This window comes from Cottoperca gobio, chromosome 21 (assembly GCF_900634415.1).
Source record: "Cottoperca gobio chromosome 21, fCotGob3.1, whole genome shotgun sequence".
In the NCBI taxonomy this organism is placed as follows: Eukaryota; Metazoa; Chordata; class Actinopteri; order Perciformes; family Bovichtidae; genus Cottoperca; species Cottoperca gobio.
The window spans coordinates 20,963,259-20,985,154 of record NC_041375.1 but is presented as its reverse complement, the minus strand read 5'-3'; the positions used below and the strand labels follow the sequence as shown (position 1 = coordinate 20,985,154).

The window sequence follows — 21,896 nt, the reverse complement described above, 5'->3', positions numbered from 1 at the left end:
AGATTGCTGCTTGATTCCTTATTACAGAAGCTTTTCCCTGCTGCACTTCCTTACTCAGCGTTACATTACTTGGCATCCTTTCCCTTTCTCCTCTCTGTTGTCCCCCCCTTCATCCTCATCCCCTGCACCCTTCCTCCCACTCTTCCTCTCCCTTGCAGCTTATCATCGACACCCCCACCAGCCCGGTCACCAGCGGCCTGCCCCTCTTCTTTGTTATCACTGTCACCGCAATAAAACAGGTAGGTCACACACAAACATGCTCACATGTCCCGGGAACTCCCAACCTCAAACACACACACACACACACACACACACACACACACACACACACACACACACACACACACACACACACACACACACACACACTCTCTACCAATCGGCTGCTCTATTCTCTGTATACACATTCCTCCTCACAGTGAAAGGACATGCCATTGAATATGTCTGGTGATGTGGGAAATATGATAATGAATGGTCTCCTCTGTTGATCACTCGAGCTGAGGATCCCATGCACACGGGAGATGCATCCTCTCTACCGAGTCCCGGTGCTGAGGGACGGGGTAGTATCAGTGATAGATAGAGCTGTTCTGGTTAAGTAAGCCTGAGCTTCGCTGGGACATAAATCTAAAACATGGCCAGAAATCCAGGAAGCAGGTCAAGCTCGGGGAGCATAAAGCTAATTAATTACAGTGTATGACTTTCACCTCTCCCCCTGCGTCTCTCTTGGTCTCATACTACGCTGGCCCCGATTCTCTCTGCGCAATAATCTATATTTTGTTTCCCCCGCTGCCAACAAACACTTTCTTTTCCTTTTCCCTTACAATCTTGTTCTCTCTCCCTCTCTCGCTTCTCCCCTGCCGCTCTCTCAGGGCTATGAGGACTGGCTCAGACACAAGGCTGACTGCTCTATAAACGAGTGTCCGGTGGACGTGGTGCAGCAGGGGAAGGTGGTGAGGACACAAAGTCACAAGCTACGGGTAAGAATGGCCTCATTAGAGCAGTGTATCACCTGAGGCCACACAGCAACACTACAGCGCTGCTGCATAGATCACTTTTTTTAGAACTGTCTCTCACACTCCCCCCCCCTTTCTCTTTCTGGCCGCAGTCCTCCAACTTTGTTTCCTTCCTCTCTGGCCTCTCTCTAGTCTTTCCTACCAATTAATTGCTTTGAAACTGTAGTAGAGGAACAATTACAGTGTCCCCTGGTGCACCGTGCAAGAGGCCCTTGGCAAGTTACCAGGACTGATGTATTTCACGAGTTAGGATGTTCCTGTCATCATCCCGTGACGCTCTCTTATGACATTCTGATGCAACCGCAGAGATCACTGTTTGGTATCGGGCCTCATTCTCAATGTCTGTTAATCCATTAAGATTAATATTATTTCAAAAAACAACACTTTTGATACTTTTTATGGCCGACATCTTTTGGCAATAACATTTAATATTATTTATTTATTATAACGCAGACATTTGATTTAGTTTGGGGACACTGTTCACTGCCCTGTTAAGGCTAAGTTTTAACATGCATCATATCTACGTTAGGCTATTGTCTGACCTTTTTTATATGTGGTTCTGCGCTGTCAGGAGGCGTCTGAGACTGAGGCGGCTCAGTCGGCCCCATTACACCTGTAGAAAACATGGTTGCTGTTACTAGCCAGAGTAGCGAGGAAGCCCCAGTTCCCTCCCAGTTTTCTGTGACTCTTGGTGTGAGTTTGAAACAGACCTCAGAAACCATTACATCCTCCATCCTACACCAGGAAGCAGATGTAGCGGTGAAGATTTCTTTGGGAAAAACATGAACCAGCTTCACTGAGCTGGCATATACTCTGCAGATATCTATCTTGTGTCGTCCCAGCGTGAATGGAAGCGGGAGGTGTCAGACTACACGACGCGAGTGTCTCGCTCAGCAGCTCTTATGTAGATGTGTAGATACGGTATATCTTGTCTCACCGTTGTGTCGGAGGGGATATAATGAGTGCAGGTACATGTCATTTCTGCTGCGTCTGCTGCTCCTGTCGAGCGCGCGGAGGCTGCGTGGGACGTTGAGGGTCGTCTTAGAGTAAGGCTTCGATACGGGCTTAAAGGTTACCCAGTCTTATAGTTAGCGTTGCCATGGCAGTAGTGTTCACTGAATGTCATTGGTCGAGGAAGACATTTAACGTGCCGCCTCCCTTTGTCTGTCTCCTAGCGTGTTCCACACCCAGGTTTCTCCCCACCGCAGATCAAACAGAGGGGATTAGAGTGTGAGTTGGGAGCAGGAATAATGATGAATATATCAATCATGCAAAATCAGAGAGCGTGTGTCATGTGTTTGGTCACCGTGGAGATGGGATTTATCAGAGCTTAAGCTGCTCCGCTCGCATAATCCGTTATGCAACTTCTCAATCCTTTTGGAAAAAAATAAAAAAGGAATGGTAAAGGATGAGCGGACGATTACCCGCAGGTCTGTCTGATTGTCTTTTACTATCTGTGTTTACGCGACTCAAAATACTTCTCATCTATTATTGACGTGAAAGCCATTTGAGGGTGTGTCGTGTGTCTGTCCCGCTCTGTCAGGTGGGGGACATCGTGGTGGTGAGGGAGGACGAGACTTTCCCCTGTGACCTCATCCTGCTCTCGTCCAGCCGCCATGATGGGACCTGCTACGTCACCACCACCAGCCTGGACGGGGAGTCCAGTCACAAGGTGCCAGGACTAGCGCAGGGTTTTGATTTGATATATTTAATCGCAAAACAGGAAAGCTTTGTGATTCAGTGGGTCTTTAAAAAACAAAAACGTCTTAATTTAAAGCTTTTAAACAATTCCAACTTCTCAAATCTGATACTTTGGTGCTTTTCTTTGTTTGTGATAATAAACTCAACATCTTTTGATTTGAACACATTGCTTAAGTTACCTGTGATGTTCAGTGTTTTAACAATCAATCCAGATGATAATGAGCCGATAAATCAATATTGAAAGAATCACAGATCCCCGCGTACGGCAGAGCACTACGGCCACTCTCCTCATAAGCGCCCTCGACATGACCCCCTGATGTGCTCGCCACCCCAGCATGCTGTCCTCTGCTCACCTCCCTGGCTCGCGCAGTCATTTAGAAAATCAGCTGGAGGCCAGACTGCGGAGTCACATGAACCCTTGCTCTCATTAGTGGCTGCGGGTGACATTTTCCTCTGTTTTCTTCTTGTTCTTCTCCCTTCCTCCACCTCTCTATCTCAGACCTATTATGCTGTACAAGATACCCTGGCCTTTAGAACGGAGCAGGAGGTGGACTCGCTACACGCCACTATTGAATGTGAACAACCACAGCCTGACCTCTACAAGTGAGTGTGACACACGCTCCCTGATGCATCTTTGTACACATATAATCATCCACAGCAGATCTTCCCTTGTTGCTTCTCTTGATTTTCTATTGATTTTTTTCTCCGCAGATTTGTGGGACGCATCAATATATACAAGGACAAAGAAGAGCCCGTGGCTAGGTGAGCGTACCTTTAATTGCAGGCAGGTTTGTTTTAGTTCTTGGGTATAGCTCTTAATGACCAGGCCAACTCTTTTTCTCAATTAATCAAATGTCTTTAATGGTTTTTCTGAAATAAAAACAGCCAAGGATTCTGTTTCATTCTTGCAGACCACTTGGGGCTGAGAATTTGCTCCTTAGAGGAGCCACACTGAAGAACACACAACACATTTATGGTAGTAACATGTGGATTCACTCTGTTCATGTGTCTTGAATGTTTGAGCCAAGTTAGAGGAGAGACTGATGTCGGTATTATCTTGATAACTCACTTTTCTTTAATCTCCCCGCAGCTGTCGCAGTCTACACTGGTATGGAGACTAAGATGGCGCTTAATTACCAGTCTAAATCTCAGAAGCGCTCCGCTGTAGAAAAGTATGATTACCGTCCCGACTCTTTATAGTACGATTGGTGCATTTCCTGTTTCCTCTTCCTGACCTGTGCTCTGTCTCCCTGCAGGTCGATGAATGCCTTTCTGATCGTGTATCTGTTCATCTTGATCAGTAAAGCGGTTATCAACACCGTTCTGAAGTACGCTTGGCAGTGGTCTCCGGACCGAGACGAGCCCTGGTACAACCACAGGACTGAGAACGAGCGCCAGCGCCACGTGGTCTGTTCATCCACCTCTGACTTAAAGACGCGTGCTCGACACCCACACTCACAAATCTCTTCCCTTCTTACTTTCAGGTGATCCGAGCATTCACAGACTTCCTGGCCTTCATGGTCTTGTTTAATTACATCATCCCGGTGTCCATGTACGTGACGGTGGAGATGCAGAAATTCCTGGGCTCCTATTTCATCACGTGGGATGAAGAAATGTTCGACGAAGAGCTGGGAGAGGGAGCTCAGGTCAACACCTCGGACCTGAATGAGGAGCTGGGACAGGTACATAAGCGCGCAGACATTTGCATTCAGTGTCTGCGTGTAACCCTTTCGCAGACATGCCCTTACACTGCCCTCCCTCCCCACCCGCAGGTGGAGTATGTGTTCACTGATAAGACGGGCACTCTCACCGAGAACAACATGGAGTTTATTGAATGCTGCGTCGATGGGAACGTCTACATCCCACATGCCATCTGCAACGGCCAAATCCTCAGCGCTGCCTCCAGTATAGACATGATTGACTCGTCACCCGGAGGATACAGGAGAGTAAGTGTGTGTGTGTGTGTGTTTGACTAAGTAAACAGGCTTCTTAATCCATCCTGAATGCACCCTTGGCTGAGCCGATCCTGCTCCCGTATACAGATGGAGACAAGAGTAAAGAGAACTCTTCACGTATTTCAGTTGAGTGAGCCCCGCTCGCAGATTAACGAACATGTCACGTTTTTCAGGCAGCAGGATCTTAAAGTAATTATCTCGGACATTTTCATACAAATAAACGTCTGTTTTGCAGATAAAGAGAGAAAGGATGCAGCCTGTATATCCAGTGTGTTACCCTTGTTTTGTAACTCCTAAGTGTTTGCTGTGTCTTACATGGGAAGGAAGTCCTCTGGTACACAAGGAAGTGATGAGCCTTGCATTTCTGGCAACAGTCATTTGTTTAGATTTAATAGGAGAAGAAGTGTGTGGTCAGCATGAGCAGCAGAAGCCACCACAGATGACCAGAGAGAGAAAAGCATGAAGAAAAACAGATGTCTGTGTGAAATATACTACATCCATGACTAAACATGCCCATAAGATGGCAAGGAACTTCAATTTGTGCTTCTCTAAGAGTGTCTGAACCTTTTTTACTTTTTCATTTCAACGATGCACTTTTCACTGAACTGTTGAATTCCTAAAAATAAAAAAGGTGCAATGGATTATAACGTACGGCTTTGCGTCCATAGGAACACGAGGATCTGTTTTTCCGGGCGCTGTGTCTGTGTCACACAGTGCAGGTGAAGGAGGAGGAGACGGTGGAAAGCATCAAGAGGGGCATCCACCAGGGCAAGCCCACCTCCTTCTACATCTCCTCCTCACCGGATGAGGTGGCTTTGGTGGAGGGAATGAAAAGGTAAACACGCTTAAACACACAATTTGCTAAATGACTTTGCAAAGTCCTTAAAGTAATAGGGTTTGTGTCTCTTTGTGTTGTGTTGACTCTGCACTCTATCAAATTGGATGTGAAATAAATAAAAAGTTCTGACTTTCAGCTTCAATTTGAGGGTGACTTAAACTGTTTCACTACAAAATGTAACTTTTATGGTGCAAATGGTGTCAGAATGTCCCGTCCTGCGCCCAGAAGTCAGACACACGTATGAAGGTAGAGGGAATAAAACATAACAAATCACACATGTAGAAATGTAGCTCTTTATTACATTACAGTTCATTGAGCTGACGCTTACAATATGTGCAAACAATCATGAGGATACAACGCCGAAGTAATGTAAATAAAAGCACAAGTAATTTCCTGGTTATATGTCATTAATGAATGCAGTTGGAACACAAGCGGTGACATGATGTAAGACCTGTACTGCAGTTTGCTTGTTTTGGGGGCTTCCACCTTCATTTGGTTTTCAGCAAGTGACAGGAGGACAGGAGACTGACTTACATGCAGCCAGTCAAAAACACGCGACTGCTTACTGCCATAAGCATTAATGTTTTTATGTAACAGGACTTCCTGGATAGTATTTCACCTGTAACAACATGTCCACACCAACGCAGACCCTTACGTTGTTTTTAAACACACAGTGCTATTTTTGGTCAGGACGTGACCTCAGACACACGTGCCAAATCACAGTGTGTTGATCTCACATATTGCTTCCACAGATGTGATGTAGTAAGTGTACGTGAGAGCTGTGCTCAGGTTACACTGCATGCGTCAGGAACACCTTTCCATGTGAGTAATAGTGTATATTGATACATCTCTTCTCCCCTCACTCTCGCTGCCAGGCTGGGTTACACCTATCTGAGACTGAAAGACAACTACATGGAGATCCTCAACAAAGACGATGAGATTGAAAGGTTGGTCTGTTAAAGGTCTGCTGTGGTTACACCGCAGGAGATAAAGTGCGAGTCATTCAGTTGATGGAGTTGTGGTCATACATCAGCTGCCTGGAGAGAAAGGGCTCTCGTGTTGTGTTACATGTTCAACAGAGCTTAGAAAAAGAAAAGAACTACAACCACAAAAGAGTGGGCAGAGGGTTGTTTTTAGAAACTGCTCAATCAGATCAAAATGCTCCGACTGATCTGGAAGAATGAAAGGCAGCAAGAGACCATTAGAGAGTGGTTTTGTGGAAAGTGTGTGATGTTTTGATCCGTAGGGAGTGCTCATGTAACCAGCCTCTCTCTCATCACTCTCCGCAGTGGCCTGTCAATAGTGAGCTATTTTAAGGAAGCAGGGGAGCTGGAGAGGGGGGGGGGGGGCATGTACATCCAGCAGATGTGAAGACTTTACAGGGAATGGAAAGGCAAAAAAAGTTATTTTTTTAAACCAATTATTAGGAAATATAAATCTTTTGGCCATTTAATACAAATTAGGCTTAATTCAATGTGATTTAACAGGATAATTAAAAGTAATGCAAAGGTAGAATATTTACAATTTAAAAGTACAGGCAAGATATACAACATTTAAAAGTAAAATAATGCAGTAAATGGTAAATGGACTGCTTTTACATGGCGCTTTTCCAATCTTTACGATCACTCAAAGCGCTTTCCAACACATGTCATTCACACACATTCATTCAGAGTCAGAGGCCACCATACAAGGTGCACGTCATCTCGTCAGTAGTGATAACCATTCACACACACACTCACACACCGTTGGCCATCGGGAGCAATTTGGGGTTCAGTATGTTGCCTAAAGACACTTCGACATGCTGACTGCAGGGGCCGGGTATCGAACCCCCGACCCTCCACTCAACCTCCTGAGCCACAGTATAAATCAAGTAAAAATAAAAAGATAAAAGAACACAGCAAATACTAATAATTAAAGAAATTAAGTTAACAAAAATTCAAATGAAGGCCTTTTAAAAGTTGAGCCTCGATGATTAGAAACGACTCAGGTCTGTGTTGCATCATTACAAAATGTTTTGTTTCTACCACCTGTAGTCCAGCTCTAGCAGCATATTAGAGATACTTCTTCTAAATGCATTTAATTCAAACCTCAGACCTCAGTTTGAGGTTTTCAGTCTGTATTATTGTTTGCATATAAGAAAAGGTTCAAGGATCATCTACAGTTCTCAGAACTCGAAACAGAAAAGGGGTCATTCAGTTATAAGTGCATGTGATGACATTGCAAGAGGAACTTAAATGCAAGTGACTTACTTTAGAAATTGTAGAATAAAATTACTAAAAAAAACTAACGAAGGTGTCTCTTGAAGCAGCCGTCCTTCAAAAGTCTGACTGAACCCATGAATACATTTCCACTTCCTGTTTTTTCCAACATATTAGGTTGTAAAATAGTAACAGAATAGACTTTTTGAACAGACAAGAAGCACGAACAGTGGGTACTACCAACATGTATGATCTGTTAAATGAGGCGAATTTAAAATAAACAAATAAAAAGGATAATGTGGAAGGACAGCTGGGCTGGCCTGAAGTGGACTTATTTTACTTCCAATTACAAGACCTTGGAAAAGCCCACAAAAGAAGATTAATGAAAATGTGAACATAAATGAGAAAGTGAACAAAGACAACCTCCTTCATGCCAAAACTCTCTCCTTCAGGTTTGAGCTGCTCCACGTGCTGAACTTTGACTCCGTCAGGAGGAGAATGAGCGTCATAGTCAAGTCAAGCTCAGGTAAACTGTACTCTCATGTTCATACATTTAATAAATCCACGATCAGACGGCAGAGCTTGAAATGTCCTTTTGTGTTTGTGTGATCTCAGGAGAATACCTGCTGTTTTGTAAGGGGGCAGACTCGTCCATTTTTCCTCGAGTCGTGTCTGGGAAGGTGGAGCAGGTGAAAGCCCGGGTGGAGCTGAATGCTGTCGTAAGTGATTGATGGTGCACTGTATCAGGCCAGATTTGGAATTAATATCATTCCGCCATATGTTCCTAGTTAAAGGACATTAATGTATCATTATATATATATATATATATATATATATATATATATATATATATATATATGATGGCCCTCCCTCTCTTCTTCTCTGTAACGCAGGAGGGGCTGCGGACTCTGTGTGTCGCTTATCGAAAGCTGTCCGAGTCCGACTACCAGGAGGCGTGTCATCACCTGAACGAAGCCAAGCTGGCCCTGCAGGACAGGGAGCAGAGGCTGGCGCAGGCCTATGACATCATCGAGAGGGACTTTGTGCTTTTGGGCGCTACGGCAGTGGAGGACAGGTTGGTGACAAGAGAAAGAGAGAGAGAGAGAGAGGTGGGGGGGATTTAAACACAGTGCAGCAGCAGGGGAACAGAAAGGGAAGATTAATGAGTCAGGAAGCCTTCTTCAAAGAATTGTAATGACTCATGAGGGCAAAAAAGATTCAGTCTGCGCTCTGATAGGTGACTCACTAATACCGCTGTGTCTTTTGTTTCTTTTTCTTTGCTCTGTTTAAAATACAAGATGTGTTTTAGCTCTTACGACGTAGACTTCAGTTTTTGACTTCCTTGTAGATACACTGGTGATGGGCAGGGACAGGGGGGGTCGTGCATTGATAAGTTATCACAAGTTGGTAATTGATTGATTGTAGTCCTAATGGATGCTACCCAACTGGAGGCTGAAACACTTATTGGCTTATTGATGCGCAGGCTCCAGGAGAAAGCCGCGGACACCATTGAGTCACTGCACAAGGCCGGGATGAAAGTTTGGGTCCTGACGGGGGACAAGATGGAGACGGCAGCGGCTACCTGCTACGCCAGCAAGCTGTTCCGCCGCAGCACCCAGATCCTTGAGCTGACCAAGAAACGCACAGAAGAGCAGAGTCTGCATGACGTCCTGTTCGAACTGAACAGGACTGTCATCAGACAACGCTCTATGTCTGGGTATGAGATAATGCATGTGTATATCTACTAACTAACTAACTAACTAACTAACTAACTAACTAACTAACTAAAGACAAGAAAAAAGCAGCAAATAATCACATTTAAGAAACTCGACCCTCATTTTCTTTCACATTTTTCATTCACAAATGACTTAAAAAGATTAATTGATTATCAAAATAGTGCCTGATTAATATTCATGACAATGGAGTCATCAATTATTCAACTTATTGTTGCAGCTCTACAGAGTATTCAATCATTTGCATGGTGAATGCTGTGGATCCATTTATCACACAACACCTGAACATCTGCAGACTCATCTATGATGCAATGTGGGAAAAGCTCCCTGTTGATCGTCCTGTGACATCTTGTTCCAGGTTGTCAGTCGACTGCCTTGACTTTGGTCTGATCATCGACGGGGCCACTCTGTCTGCAGTTCTAAAGGCCAACCAGGAGGGGGCCGGCTCCGGCAACTACAGAGAGATCTTTCTCGACATCTGTCGCAACTGTAGCGCCGTGCTCTGCTGTCGCATGGCACCTCTGCAGAAAGCGCAGGTGAGAGAGCTGCGTGCACTTCGCTTTACAGATAGAAGCTTATTCCTAAATGACACACAGTGGTAGTGACTGGAGTTGGACTTTTGTTTCTGTAGATTGTGAAGCTAATTAAAGCTTCCAAGGAGCACCCCATAACCCTCGCCATCGGTGACGGTGCCAACGATGTCAGCATGATCTTGGAAGCACACGTGGGCATTGGTGAGCTCATTTCAACGCCGTAATAGGTGGCCATTATTACATGAGAGACGCTGCTTCTATTATTATTAAGAAATATATTTACATTCCACCACCGGTTCTGGGACAGGAGGTTTAACGTTTGTCAGTAAAGTTAAACTAATTATAATAAATATCTGTATTTAAAAGTCTATATTTCTTTGTGACTATATATTTATGATTTGCCTGACTTGGCTCACAATACAATAGTATATTAATTGGGCTCCAGTCTATATTTAGAAAACAACACCTTCATGGCTTTGTTACATTCCTGATCAGATTTATACGTAACAAGCTGCTTTTTTCCCTCAAGGCATCATGGGTAAAGAGGGCCGACAGGCGGCCAGGAACAGTGACTACGCCATCCCGAAGTTCAAACACCTGAAGAAGATGCTTCTCATCCATGGCCACTACTATTACATCCGAATTGCTGAACTTGTTCAGTACTTCTTCTACAAGGTACAAAACGGATGCCTTGTGCGCTCCACTGGCTCACACGTTTTAATCACTTTATCGTAATTCCCAGTGAGACACTGAGTTACAAAGAGCCAGATTTTGCAGCTACTCTGACAGATTACTGGATTCATGAATCCCTCGTGCAACATTCTCTCCTGGATTCATGGCTACGATGATCGGTGTGGGCGGCTTCCACAGTGAGCGGTGCCCTGCCAACTGAATCATTTTCTCCTTTTGGCAGGCCGGCTCTTTGCGGCCCACTCAGTGAGCTTATAGCACACAATCTCTGCCTGAACAGAAATGTGTAGATAGTAGCATTTTTAGATTCTTCAAATCTCTTCACGTGTACTTGTCACAAGCTTATCACTTTCTCTGTGTGTTGTTGTTTTTTTCTCTCCTCTTAAATCTTTCCAGAATGTATGCTTCATCTTCCCTCAGTTCCTGTACCAGTTCTTCTGTGGGTTCTCCCAGCAGGTAAGCCCTTCATACACAGAGCTGCAGTCTGCAAGTCTTATGCAGTAAACTAGCTTCATACAGTAATTAATGCTTTTTTAAATCTTTACTTTTAAAGCTGCGATAATTAGTGTCGCTTGTAGACGAACCCACAGAGAATCGTCAACCTGCTCCCCTTCCCTCAGCTCTACTGAGCATGTTCTCCTCTTTTGATTGGATTTTACGGCCCACAAACTCCATTCTTCTCAGTTCAGTTCAATTTATCCGCAAAACAGTTAAAACCATAAGACATAATGGAGATAAATGCGTCTTGATTAGTGATCTGAAGGTTGAGAATAGGGGCCCAGACACCAAGCAGAAAGTATTTAAAGTATATGTTTACTAACATGTTGTCTACATTTGAAACAGTGCATGTATTATACAGTAACATTTACAACCTACAACACAAGAACTAAACATGGGTTAAATAGATAAGATACAACAATCAAATGTTAGTGCGATTTCAATAGATTTCAGTCCCTGTCTAGAGTATCTTTAACATACTTTAGTAGCGACTGCTGCCTGTTTGGAAACAGACACAGATAAAGACCGTAATCCTGCTTCAAGCCGGCGCAGACATCTCTCATGAACCCACTGTTCCTGCGACTGTCCTGTGACAGAGTTAGTAACTACCTGGTCATAAAGCAGAACCTCCAGCAGCTGAAGGAACAGATACTTTGGATTTACAATTGTCAAATAGCCAAAAGCACAACTGTAAATGAAAGATAATGTTGTGTGCTGTATGTGTAATTATGCAACATATAAATAACCACTACAACAATATATCATGAAAACAACTTCATAAGATGATAATTAGTCACTGTTTTCATCTCGTCCTGCTGCCCCCAAGTGGCCAAAAAGTCAAATGTAGCGTTAATTTTTAAGATGTCCTTTACGTTCCAAATGTCTGATGTCTTTGTCCCTCTGCAGCCACTGTACGATACCGCATATCTGACGTTGTACAACATCAGCTTCACCTCGCTGCCCATCCTCCTCTACAGCCTGGTAGAGCAGCACGTCACTATAGAGACGCTCAAGAGGGACCCCTCCTTGTACAGGTCGGCACAGTTCTGCTGGAAAAAATAACATTTGTACTTTATTTGTGACTTTTTCTGAAGTTTGTTGCTTTATGTGTTATTTTTACTGCCCTTTTTTTTTTAGGGGCATATCGAAGAACTCCCTCCTCCGCTGGCCCGTCTTCCTGTACTGGACATGCCTGGGTGTGTTCGACGCCGTTATCTTCTTCTTTGGTGCCTACTTCCTGTTTGACAACACCACCTTTACCAGCAATGGCCAGGTGAGCGTCTGTCTCAATGTGAACAGAGGTAGTGAGATCTGTCATTTAGTGAGACGAGTAGAACTGGATCAGTCATGGCGCTTTGTGGGGTGTTCCAGGTGTCCTTTAGGGAAATTAAAAGAGAATAATGGACACAAATGTAGTGCTTCCTTTACTCATCCATCTCCATTGGATTGTCATGAAAGAGGATTTAAGTGTTACAGGATGACTCTGCGGTCATGTTTTTGTTATTATGGATGTGTAATCGGAAGGTTTCTGTCCCAGGCCCATCTATTAGAAACATTGGATCTCCATTCATATCGACAACGCAATAGCATCTTTCTCTGTACTGTTAATTTGTATCATGTCAACTGTTTTCGATTGCCTTTGGTCCTGTTTTTTCATTTGAAACATCCTGAAATTCATTTTACCCTTTGTCCTGATTCCTTTCTCTTTTCTTCCCCCTCCTTCTCTCTGCTTCCTCTCTCTTTATTTTGCTCTTCTTCTTCTTCTTCTTCTCCTTCTTCTTCTTCTCCTCCTTCTTCTTCTTCTTCTTCCTCCTCAGCTTATGACCACCAACACACAGATGGTAAGCCTGTCTCCCTCCCTGTCAGCTCTCTCTGTCTTTCACGCTTTTTTAGTTCCTGTCGTACTGTTTAAGCTTTCAGTTTGACCGTTCCATCCAGTTTCATCCCTCCTCGCTTCACATCACCCATGCACTTTCATTTGAATGTGTAGTTTTCTAGTGCTCCATTATTCCCCTAATCTCTGTAAAGCCCTGAATCCTACACAGTACTTGATCTTAACAACTCCACTGACATAGTAGAAACCTTAGACGCTCCCCCACATTCTCCTTGTGTTTCGTTGTGGTACTAAATCGAGTAATACCAGTCTGTGCTGTACGTAGATTTAGATCCAACATCTGTTTGTTGTTCTGTCTAACGTGTCCGTGCATCTGTGTGTGTGTGTGTTTGTCTGTCCATGTATTTGTGGTTCTTGGGGGTTTTTCACTGCTCCAGCATCCAGGGGTTGGCTGCACTGTTTCCATCCTGTACTCTTTGTGTACGGCTGACAAACAAACGCAAATAAAGCAGCTTTCAAGTGGAAATTCTCAACCGTAAAGAAGCGGATTAATGAATGAAGGAAGTCTCGCAAAGATGAGCGCCGACTGGTACCAACGACCAGCTGTGGTTATGACATAAATTCCCAGCTTCCTTCGTCTTGATCTCTCTCGCTCCCTCCACCCGCATCCCTCTTTCATTCCCTCCCTCTCAACTCTCATCCCATCTGCTCGCTCCTGATGTCTGCTTAAACCTTTTCTAGGATTTCAGCAGGTAGAAAGATTTGGATGCAAAGAGGTGAAGTGTAAATATTCTCAGTTTATTGGCCCCCGAAGCTTAAAAGAATACTCTTTCCCGAACGAATAACCTCTCACCTTTTCTGTGCTCATATATGCACTTTAAATTAAAAGCCATTGGGTGTTCACTAATCCGTGGATGCAGGGTGATAGGGACGTAGCATTGATGTGGCCGCTCACCCTCTTCTACCTCTCTTCCCTCGCAGATGTTCGGGAACTGGACCTTCGGGACTCTCGTCTTCACTGTGCTGGTGTTCACCGTTACGCTCAAGGTGCGTGAGAAACATGCGGCACACATGTTAACTAGCATGTTGCGTAAACGATCGACCGCACTGCTCCGTTTGCGCAGTGTAGTGAACCCTGCAGGTAAAGTTATTGACTTCATTGACTGGTTGAGTGTTTAATATGTATACATTCTGTTTGCTTCAGCTTGCCTTGGACACACACCACTGGACCTGGATCAATCACTTTGTCATCTGGGGGTCACTACTTTTCTACGTTATTTTCTCTCTTCTCTGGGGAGGCATCATTTGGTATAATGTGCTTTTTCTTTTTTCAAGCATGTATAACGTTTGTGGAGATTAGGACATTTCTGAACCCCGAGTCTGTCTTCCCTGCTGCTGCGCAGGCCCTTCCTGAACTACCAGAGGATGTACTACGTGTTCATGCAGATGCTGTCTAGTGGTCCCGCCTGGCTCAGCATCATCCTGCTCATTACGGTCAGCTTGCTGCCAGATGTCATCAAGAAGGTCCTCTGCAGGGCCATGTGTCCCACAGCCATTGAACGTGCACAGGTAGGACCTTGGCAGCGACTCCGCAGTAAAAGGGAAGATTTATTTTTTCCTGCTTTTCTAAAATCATTAACATTCAAATTGTGCCTTTTAGCGATATATTGGAGTTTACAAACTTAACTGAACTCATATAGTAAGTAGAGTCACCTTCTATGCTAGCTGATACATAATATTTTGACTCTTAAGAAACCATATGAGTAAGCTGCAAATATATTCCACTCAATTAATCATCCAGCAAGACCATTAGGATCCTTAATAGCTTTGAGCAACAGCGTGATTTAGAATGACTTTCTGTTCCCTATGGCTTAGCCTCACCTTCCCGTGAAGCAAGCTCCACCGTGAACGGAGAAATGAATGAAAGGTCTGACAGATTTCTCCCTGCTGTTCTTTTTCTTCTCTTTTCTCCCTTCTCACTGCAACCTGATGGACCACACTTCACACCATCCTGCATCGCTCCCTTCTCCCTTTTCCTTTCATTCACCTGCCTTCAACCTCCTGTTCCTTTTTCCCCCTCCCTTTTCATTTACCGCCTCCTCTGTTGTTTCCCCCCACTGCTCCTGTGTGCCTGTGCCTCTGCACTTATTTGCTCTTTCTGGGTAACCGCAGTCCTCTCGCCCGTGCCTTACCGTGGAGCCGTCCACCATCTTCATGCTTTCTCAGTCCTCCAGCAGAATGAGTTTCTGATTGGCCCAGAGAGACGAGAGAGGAGCAGGAAGAGGAGGTGACTCTCTTTTAAGCCCTCTGTATGCATGGTGGCATGTCCCAGTGTGAAGCACTTATCACTGTCTCAACACCTCGCTCAATGTGAAACTATCTACTAGGGTGCTATTGATAAAAATACAAGTTAGAATTATATATTTTCTTCTCCTAAACAGTTCTCCTACCGTATTTGGTAACCTTTTCCATCCTATAATGTGTGTATTGTGTTCTGTTTTATTTCGTGTTTCAGATATTTAATTTGCCTGCCATGTTTTTTTATATGTCTTTCATGTTGTCCTTTCTTGTCGTGTATTTTTCTAATAATTTTGGTATTTAAAATCTATTTTAAATCGACAAAAAGAAGAGTGATTTTTAAAGCAAATATCCAAAGGCTTCTGTGTTATATCGGTACATCATTGTAAATAAAATCAAATAAATTGAGGAGCAATTTTCTCTATTTTCTAACATTTGTTATACGATTAATTGGGAAAATAATCTTTAGTAGCTGCTTGAATTTACTGTCATCACTAAACGATTCCAGAACATATTTTGTTTGATTTACAGAAAAGGACTTTTCTGATTTTATTGTTGACATTGCACTTCACAGATCATTTTTAGGATACACTGTTAGGGCGTCATATTGTTTCACTTAGGGGGTGAACAAACCTCAAAAGCTCTGAAATGTGTCTTTGGTCATCAGATCACAATTGGACGGTGGTAAAAAAAAATACATGCTCTGCTTCACCCAGAGTGCACTGAGACCTGAAGTCACATTCAGACGTGCTCAGGGATGTGTGACAGGATATGTAGTGCACTGAACGTAAATGTGTCACCACTGCACTGACAGACTGCCTTTTCACATTCTGAGTGTAAAGAGACAAAGCTCCCAATGTAAAATGTGCTCCAGTTAATTGGTTTAAACTAACCAAGCACAACATATCCGTAGTACGATACCTAAAAAGCGACGCCAATCCTATTGTGTAGCTGGGGATGAGTTCAAATGTGGAATTACAGTCACAGTTAGCCTCAACTGAATATAACAGTGTCAATTTTGTTAGTTATTTCTTTATTTTGTATATATATTGTAAGTATTCATCATATTTAGTCATTCTGTCTTCTTTTAGTCAAGTTTTAGTTGAGTAGTCGGGGAAACTTTAGTCTTATCTTAGTCAAAGAAAACGTTTTAGTCAATTAAAACAACATTTCAGTTAATGTAGTCCAGCCCTTCGTACCGCTGCAGTCCTCATATAGAAATGATAGTGATATGATATAATATAAAAACAATCTTTTAACTACATTTGAGTCTTTTTCCTTCAACATGTGTTGATGTAGTGACAGTTAGTGTTTAACGACGTTGGTGCCGTCTCGTCATCGTCTCGTCATAGAAATAGATTGTTTGACGAACATGTTTAGTCATCGTTTTTAGTTGACGAAATTAACACTGCTTTAACGTCATCCACAGAAGGTTAGGACAGCGGGGGCCCTGGAGGGCTGTGTGGCTCCTGGCTCTGCTGGTGGAGGGGGAAACAATGAGAGGAACCCGCTCCACCCTGATAGGACCTGTGAGGGAGACAGTGGAGAAAAAGCTGCTAGGACCTATGACTCCATGATGTCACACAGCCACAGCACCCCTCCCAGCAAACCCTAGAGTACACCCCCCCTCCCTAGGTGGGCTAGGGTCACCATGGTAACAACACACAGAGGGCGTTGACTGTGGGGAGTCGGGTTGTTAATGCTGCCATGATGCTTCCTGCTGCTCTGCACTGCATGGGGCATGCTGTGACTCCAGCTATGGCTCAGGCTGTCTGGGGGGGGATGGGCCTGTATAACTGTATGTATGTTAGAAACGTTTCTTTCCGTCAAACCTACTTTCAGGAATCACAATCTCCAATTAACTCTGCGGTGCTGGTTGCAAAGCGTGCTGTGCTTCTCACTGCATGTGGGATGGGAATTAACTTGATCTGTGTAGCAGCCGAATGAGAAATGTTATCCTCTCCTTATTAGACTCGGGCTACTTAAACATCCATTGCCATTTGTCATGTGGACTCCAACAAGTAGTAGGCTTGTTATGACTCCTCTTTGGTCCTGCACTGTAGCTTAAGAGATACATGAACGTAAGCTAGAGGAGCTCAAACTGAAGGTTCTGGGTCAGAGGAGGTTTAGTTTGTGTAATTTGAGATGACTGGCAGGATTTAGAGGTTCACACTTGATTTACATGTTGTTAGTAACTGAGGTCATATTTTATTAGGCAGGGTCATTAGTAGGTTATTTAATCTAAATTGCCCAGGTTGTATTTGAAAGATTGTCATCTTGTATCAGGAATAATGATGACATCTGGTGTCGGAAGATGGAATAGCAAGTGCAAACCTTGTCTTTATTTCATAAGCATGCTTAATCCAACACAACTATTAATCATAACGGGAGTTTTCAGAGGGTTTCTCATCATTGATCAGTAAATGATGTCCAGTATCCACTGTCCTGTCTCTGTCCTGTGTGTTCAGTAGATGTGTCCATAGCAGGGTGTCATTAATCATTCAAACTAAACAACTGTAACGATTAGTATACTTATCGATCAACTATTACGATGATCGAATAAGCGTTAAAGTATTTTCTCATGCAAAAGTGGCAGAAAATGCTTTTCTCAGCCTCTCAAATATGGAGATTTCCTGCATTTCTGTGTTTTATATCATATTAATCTGAATATTTTTGGGTTTTGAACTGACAAAACAAGACATTTAAAGAAATCCCCTTGAATTTGACATGTTTCACTATTTTCTGGCATTTTATAAACCGAACAATCAATTTATTATTCTAGAAAACAATCGGCGGAATATCCGTAATGACAATAATTGTTAATTGCAGCCCTATCTGGATATATAAAACAAACGTATTAACCACTCTGAAGATAACCCTGCTGTTAGATGGTATGCATCAAGCCGTCTCACATCTGTTTGTCATTCCCACCTACTGTGATCTGATCTGAATGGTGCATCTCTTTCTTTTGATTTCCTTTTCTACTTCCTGTCTGTATTTTGGATTGTGTTTTGTTAATGCATCCTCCTTCTCTCTGCAGGATCATGAGAAGCTGTCGCGGGGTGGCGTGGCCGAGTTGACTCCACTGTCGTCTCGTCGATCCTACAAAGGCACGAGCACGGACTCCTCTCACCTCCACCTCGGCGCTGCGGAGACGCTGTCGCTTCACAGGTCTGATCCCCTTCCCCAGAAACTACTGGTCCACTTGGCAGAGGGTGGAGGGGCAGACTTGTGCTCTCTCAGCCCCTACGTGCTCCGTCTATCAGGGGCGGGATACGCCTACTACGCTCCAGGGCCGGAGACCTCCGTGTGAACACAAAACGCAGGCTCTGAAACTATGTGTAGGTGAATCTCATAAAGTACATCCGACGATGTTCGACCGAGATCTGCGTCTCAAGGATCGAAGCAATCGAGCAAAAACACAAACAAACACGTTCACACACTTCAACCTCCATGCCGAGTTCACCATGTGCATTTTCTGGGCTACACCTGAGTGAACGACCCTTTACATATTACAGCCCCGACGCCTCATCAACATTCTTTGGTAACATCTTTTTGATTCAGTGTCGTCCCCATCTTAGTGTCATTAAAGTTCCTAAACCCAAACTCTTACTTGAAAAAGTCTAAGAACAAAAAAAGGGAACCATGTGCAAAGGTGCATTTGTTTCATGCACTGACGGAGCTGTCCTGTTGCAACACGTCAGCAGGCCTTTTTGTATTCCTCGTCCTCATTTTCAGTCTTCACGTTCTTGCCTGTTCCTCCACTTTCGTGTCCTTTTTTGCTTCTTTGTGAATGTTTGTTGGAAACATTTATGTACAGTATGTGGTCCGGCCAAGTAAGGGGCAGCCGTCAAGCTCAGCCCTTTAGGTGTGTGTGCGTGCGTGCGTGCGTGTGCATGTGCGCGAGTGTATGCATGACATTTGCCTATTACTGTATGTTTGTATGTGACACACCTTTGCCTTACAGGTAGCCACACAGCAGCAGGCTAGGAGCCAAAGGGGAAAGGTGTAAAAAAACACAAAAAAACAAAACAGAAGTGGTGTATTACAAAGCCTTACCCACACACACACACACACACACACACACACACACACACACACACACACACACACACACACACACACACACACACACACACACACACACAGACACACACTCAGCTGAAAGAGAAACTGGGGAAATCTGAAGAGGGATGTGGAGTATTCTAGCCACCCTGCCTTAATTCATAGATACTGATTTTTAGTGGATTATATTTCTAGGTTAAACATGTGTTGTGAGTGGACAGGGCAGACTTGTCTGGTACAGTGTGTCTGTTATTCCTCTTCCTCTTCTTTTACCCTCACGATTGTGTCGACTTTTCTTTTTCTTATCTGCCAGTGTAGCATGTCGGATCTCCCTGCTGCATGCTGATCTGCTCTTCTTTTCTGTTCTTCCTTATCCTCCGTCGTCCCAGACATCATTCATCATGAACCATATCACGACACCTTTTCTTTCTCCCGACAATGAGCACACTTGCACCCACTCCCGCCCCCATGTGGCCGCGTCGGGTAACAGCAGCAGCCGAGACTCGTGGAGTCTTTATTTATGGATGTCCTAAAATGACTTGCTATTCCTCACTGTTGCATTGTGCTTGTGTGTTTGCTGCCATGCTCTGTGTTATGCAAAAGTTAATGTAAGAATGCTAATGTCATGTTGTCACATTATAAGGGGTTTTTTCTCTGTGTTTGCATTTATCCATGAGTTTTTTCTGTATTGTTCTAAAATTATTGATGGCGGTCACTGTTGATGTATGGATGTAACTTAAAAGAAAAACCTTTTGATATATATTGTAGTAAGAAGGGGTGTTATATTAGACTGTTGTAAGTAGGAGGGACACTTGAATCGGCGATGTCACAATCAAATCAATAGAATGTTGAACTGATTTATCCATCATGTCCTCCAGCCGAAGATTGTGGCTCATTATGGATGAACCCCTTTTCTGCATTTCTAGCATCCGAAGTCCTCTCTGTCCAAAGCATATCTGTCGTGTTGCACAGCAAGTGACTGACTGGGGAAGTCTTGAATGTCAGATTCAGAAGCATTTTTGTATGTTTATACAGTTTATTTTCATACACATCACCATCTGCCAACATGTATAGATTTAATAACAGGTGTTCAGTATTTTTTTTACTGGGGCACAGATGATTTATCGGTTTGGTTGGAGGTCTGGATTTGTCTCAGTTTTCACTCAAAGCCTCCACAAGTATTTGAATTTAGGGGCTCAACGTCCTGACCTCAGTAGATTATTAGAAGGGCCTTGGTGCTTGTTATGCAGTGTCCCATCTCACTGTGCTGTTGCCATACTGTATCCAGACATATTCTACATGCCACACATACCAATCCTACCACAATAATGCTATAAGGTCTATTTTAATTTAATGATGTAATGGGGAATTCTTTTGGAGTCATTCTTCAAACCCAGTTTGTTATCTGGTCCTCCACACCTCAGTTCTTTTCTCTACTACTTGTCATTTTTGTGTTGTCCATTGTGAATATTTCTTTTGCTACTTTTGTATCCCAGAGAGAAGACTATATTTTAACTCTGTTAGAATGTGTGTTCAAGTTTGTAACCAAAATTAGAGCAACATATACATTATAAGATTCATTAGAGATTTACGAATAGGTCTACACACACTGCACTTTGTTCTACAACAGATCGTTTTTTCCCCCCCTCTAAAACAAGGTCTATCGTCTGTCGACTTGGGGGGGGGGGGGGGGGGATTTATAAGTGTTCACTCTTCCTCACAAGTTATTTTTCTAAGAAGAATGTAGTGGGTGAGAAAAAAAAAAAAAAGTGACCAAATAACTTGACTTGGAATGGACCGTCTGTAGCCTCCGTCTCAAATGGGTTTATCGCACCAGCCTTTTACTGCTGATCAGAATGTCAAACTGCTTTTTCTAAGTCCATCAGCAGAACAGCAGGTGCTCATCTTGTCACTCCTGAGCGTTGGTAAAATGTCTGGGTTAGGGTGTCGACTTCTGTGCTCTGAGCAGCACGCGTCATATCATACCTTCAGTACAGCACTGTTTGTATTACTAAACAGGTTTTGAGAATTTACTTTTTTTTTGGATAAAGATTTTAAAAGTTCGCCTGTTCACTTTTTGCCAGCCTGTCTGTAGCAAATGAGGGCAAAGCACTGTATTGTCATTCTGCTTGTAATAAAGAAAGAGTAAAAAAATGTTAATGTTGTATATTTTTAATGTCATGATTACTGTACTTTCTTCAGCCATTATGACAAATATGTGGATTTGAGCACTGATGAGTGAATGGATTAGGATGAGTGGGTTAGGGTTTAAACATTTGTATTTTTGTTACTTGATGTCATTTCTTTAGACATATTCCATGACATAGACAACTGATGGATGTTGTTTAGATGGATTTGAGATATATTTCATGTAATACATATCTGTATCTGAGTTTTGATCATTTTGACTTTCATGAAATAATAATAATAATAATAATAATATAATAAGCTTTATTTGTATAAGACCTTTCATAAAATAATTGCAGCCCAAAGTGTTTCACAGCAAAAACAACAATTAGTACAAAATTAGACCGAATAAG

The 21,896-nt window shown here is 43.3% G+C and overlaps 1 protein-coding gene across 7 annotated transcripts in view; it reads left to right on the top strand.

Moving 5' to 3' along the window:
* LOC115026734 (probable phospholipid-transporting ATPase IH) overlaps window positions 1-21,511 on the top strand; it is a 31,732-nt gene extending 10,221 nt beyond the window's left edge. The window contains exons 4-32 of one of the 7 annotated variants that reach the window (XR_003834315.1): window positions 159-239; window positions 870-977; window positions 2,557-2,685; window positions 3,214-3,317; window positions 3,426-3,476; window positions 3,626-3,690; window positions 3,805-3,886; window positions 3,971-4,121; window positions 4,199-4,396; window positions 4,487-4,660; window positions 5,338-5,504; window positions 6,383-6,454; window positions 8,158-8,231; window positions 8,321-8,424; window positions 8,599-8,780; window positions 9,189-9,422; window positions 9,797-9,974; window positions 10,070-10,172; window positions 10,501-10,646; window positions 11,058-11,117; window positions 12,066-12,193; window positions 12,297-12,432; window positions 12,977-13,000; window positions 13,975-14,040; window positions 14,198-14,301; window positions 14,397-14,562; window positions 15,166-15,280; window positions 16,721-16,945; window positions 18,332-18,469. Coding sequence is in view for 6 of the 7 variants with exons in the window: in XM_029459674.1 (XP_029315534.1) it covers window positions 159-239; window positions 870-977; window positions 2,557-2,685; window positions 3,214-3,317; window positions 3,426-3,476; window positions 3,626-3,690; window positions 3,805-3,886; window positions 3,971-4,121; window positions 4,199-4,396; window positions 4,487-4,660; window positions 5,338-5,504; window positions 6,383-6,454; window positions 8,158-8,231; window positions 8,321-8,424; window positions 8,599-8,780; window positions 9,189-9,422; window positions 9,797-9,974; window positions 10,070-10,172; window positions 10,501-10,646; window positions 11,058-11,117; window positions 12,066-12,193; window positions 12,297-12,432; window positions 12,977-13,000; window positions 13,975-14,040; window positions 14,198-14,301; window positions 14,397-14,562; window positions 18,332-18,604 (3,360 nt within the window). In the remaining variant the exon portion in view is untranslated. Of the gene's footprint in view, window positions 1-147; window positions 240-869; window positions 978-2,556; window positions 2,686-3,213; window positions 3,318-3,425; window positions 3,477-3,625; window positions 3,691-3,804; window positions 3,887-3,970; window positions 4,122-4,198; window positions 4,397-4,486; window positions 4,661-5,337; window positions 5,505-6,382; window positions 6,455-8,157; window positions 8,232-8,320; window positions 8,425-8,598; window positions 8,781-9,188; window positions 9,423-9,796; window positions 9,975-10,069; window positions 10,173-10,500; window positions 10,647-11,057; window positions 11,118-12,065; window positions 12,194-12,296; window positions 12,433-12,976; window positions 13,001-13,974; window positions 14,041-14,197; window positions 14,302-14,396; window positions 14,563-14,868; window positions 15,281-16,720; window positions 16,946-18,331 lie in introns of those variants that run through there. The other 6 variants (XM_029459675.1, XM_029459676.1, XM_029459678.1 and 3 more) reach the window with 6 other exon arrangements.
* The last annotated feature ends 385 nt before the right edge of the window (window positions 21,512-21,896 follow it).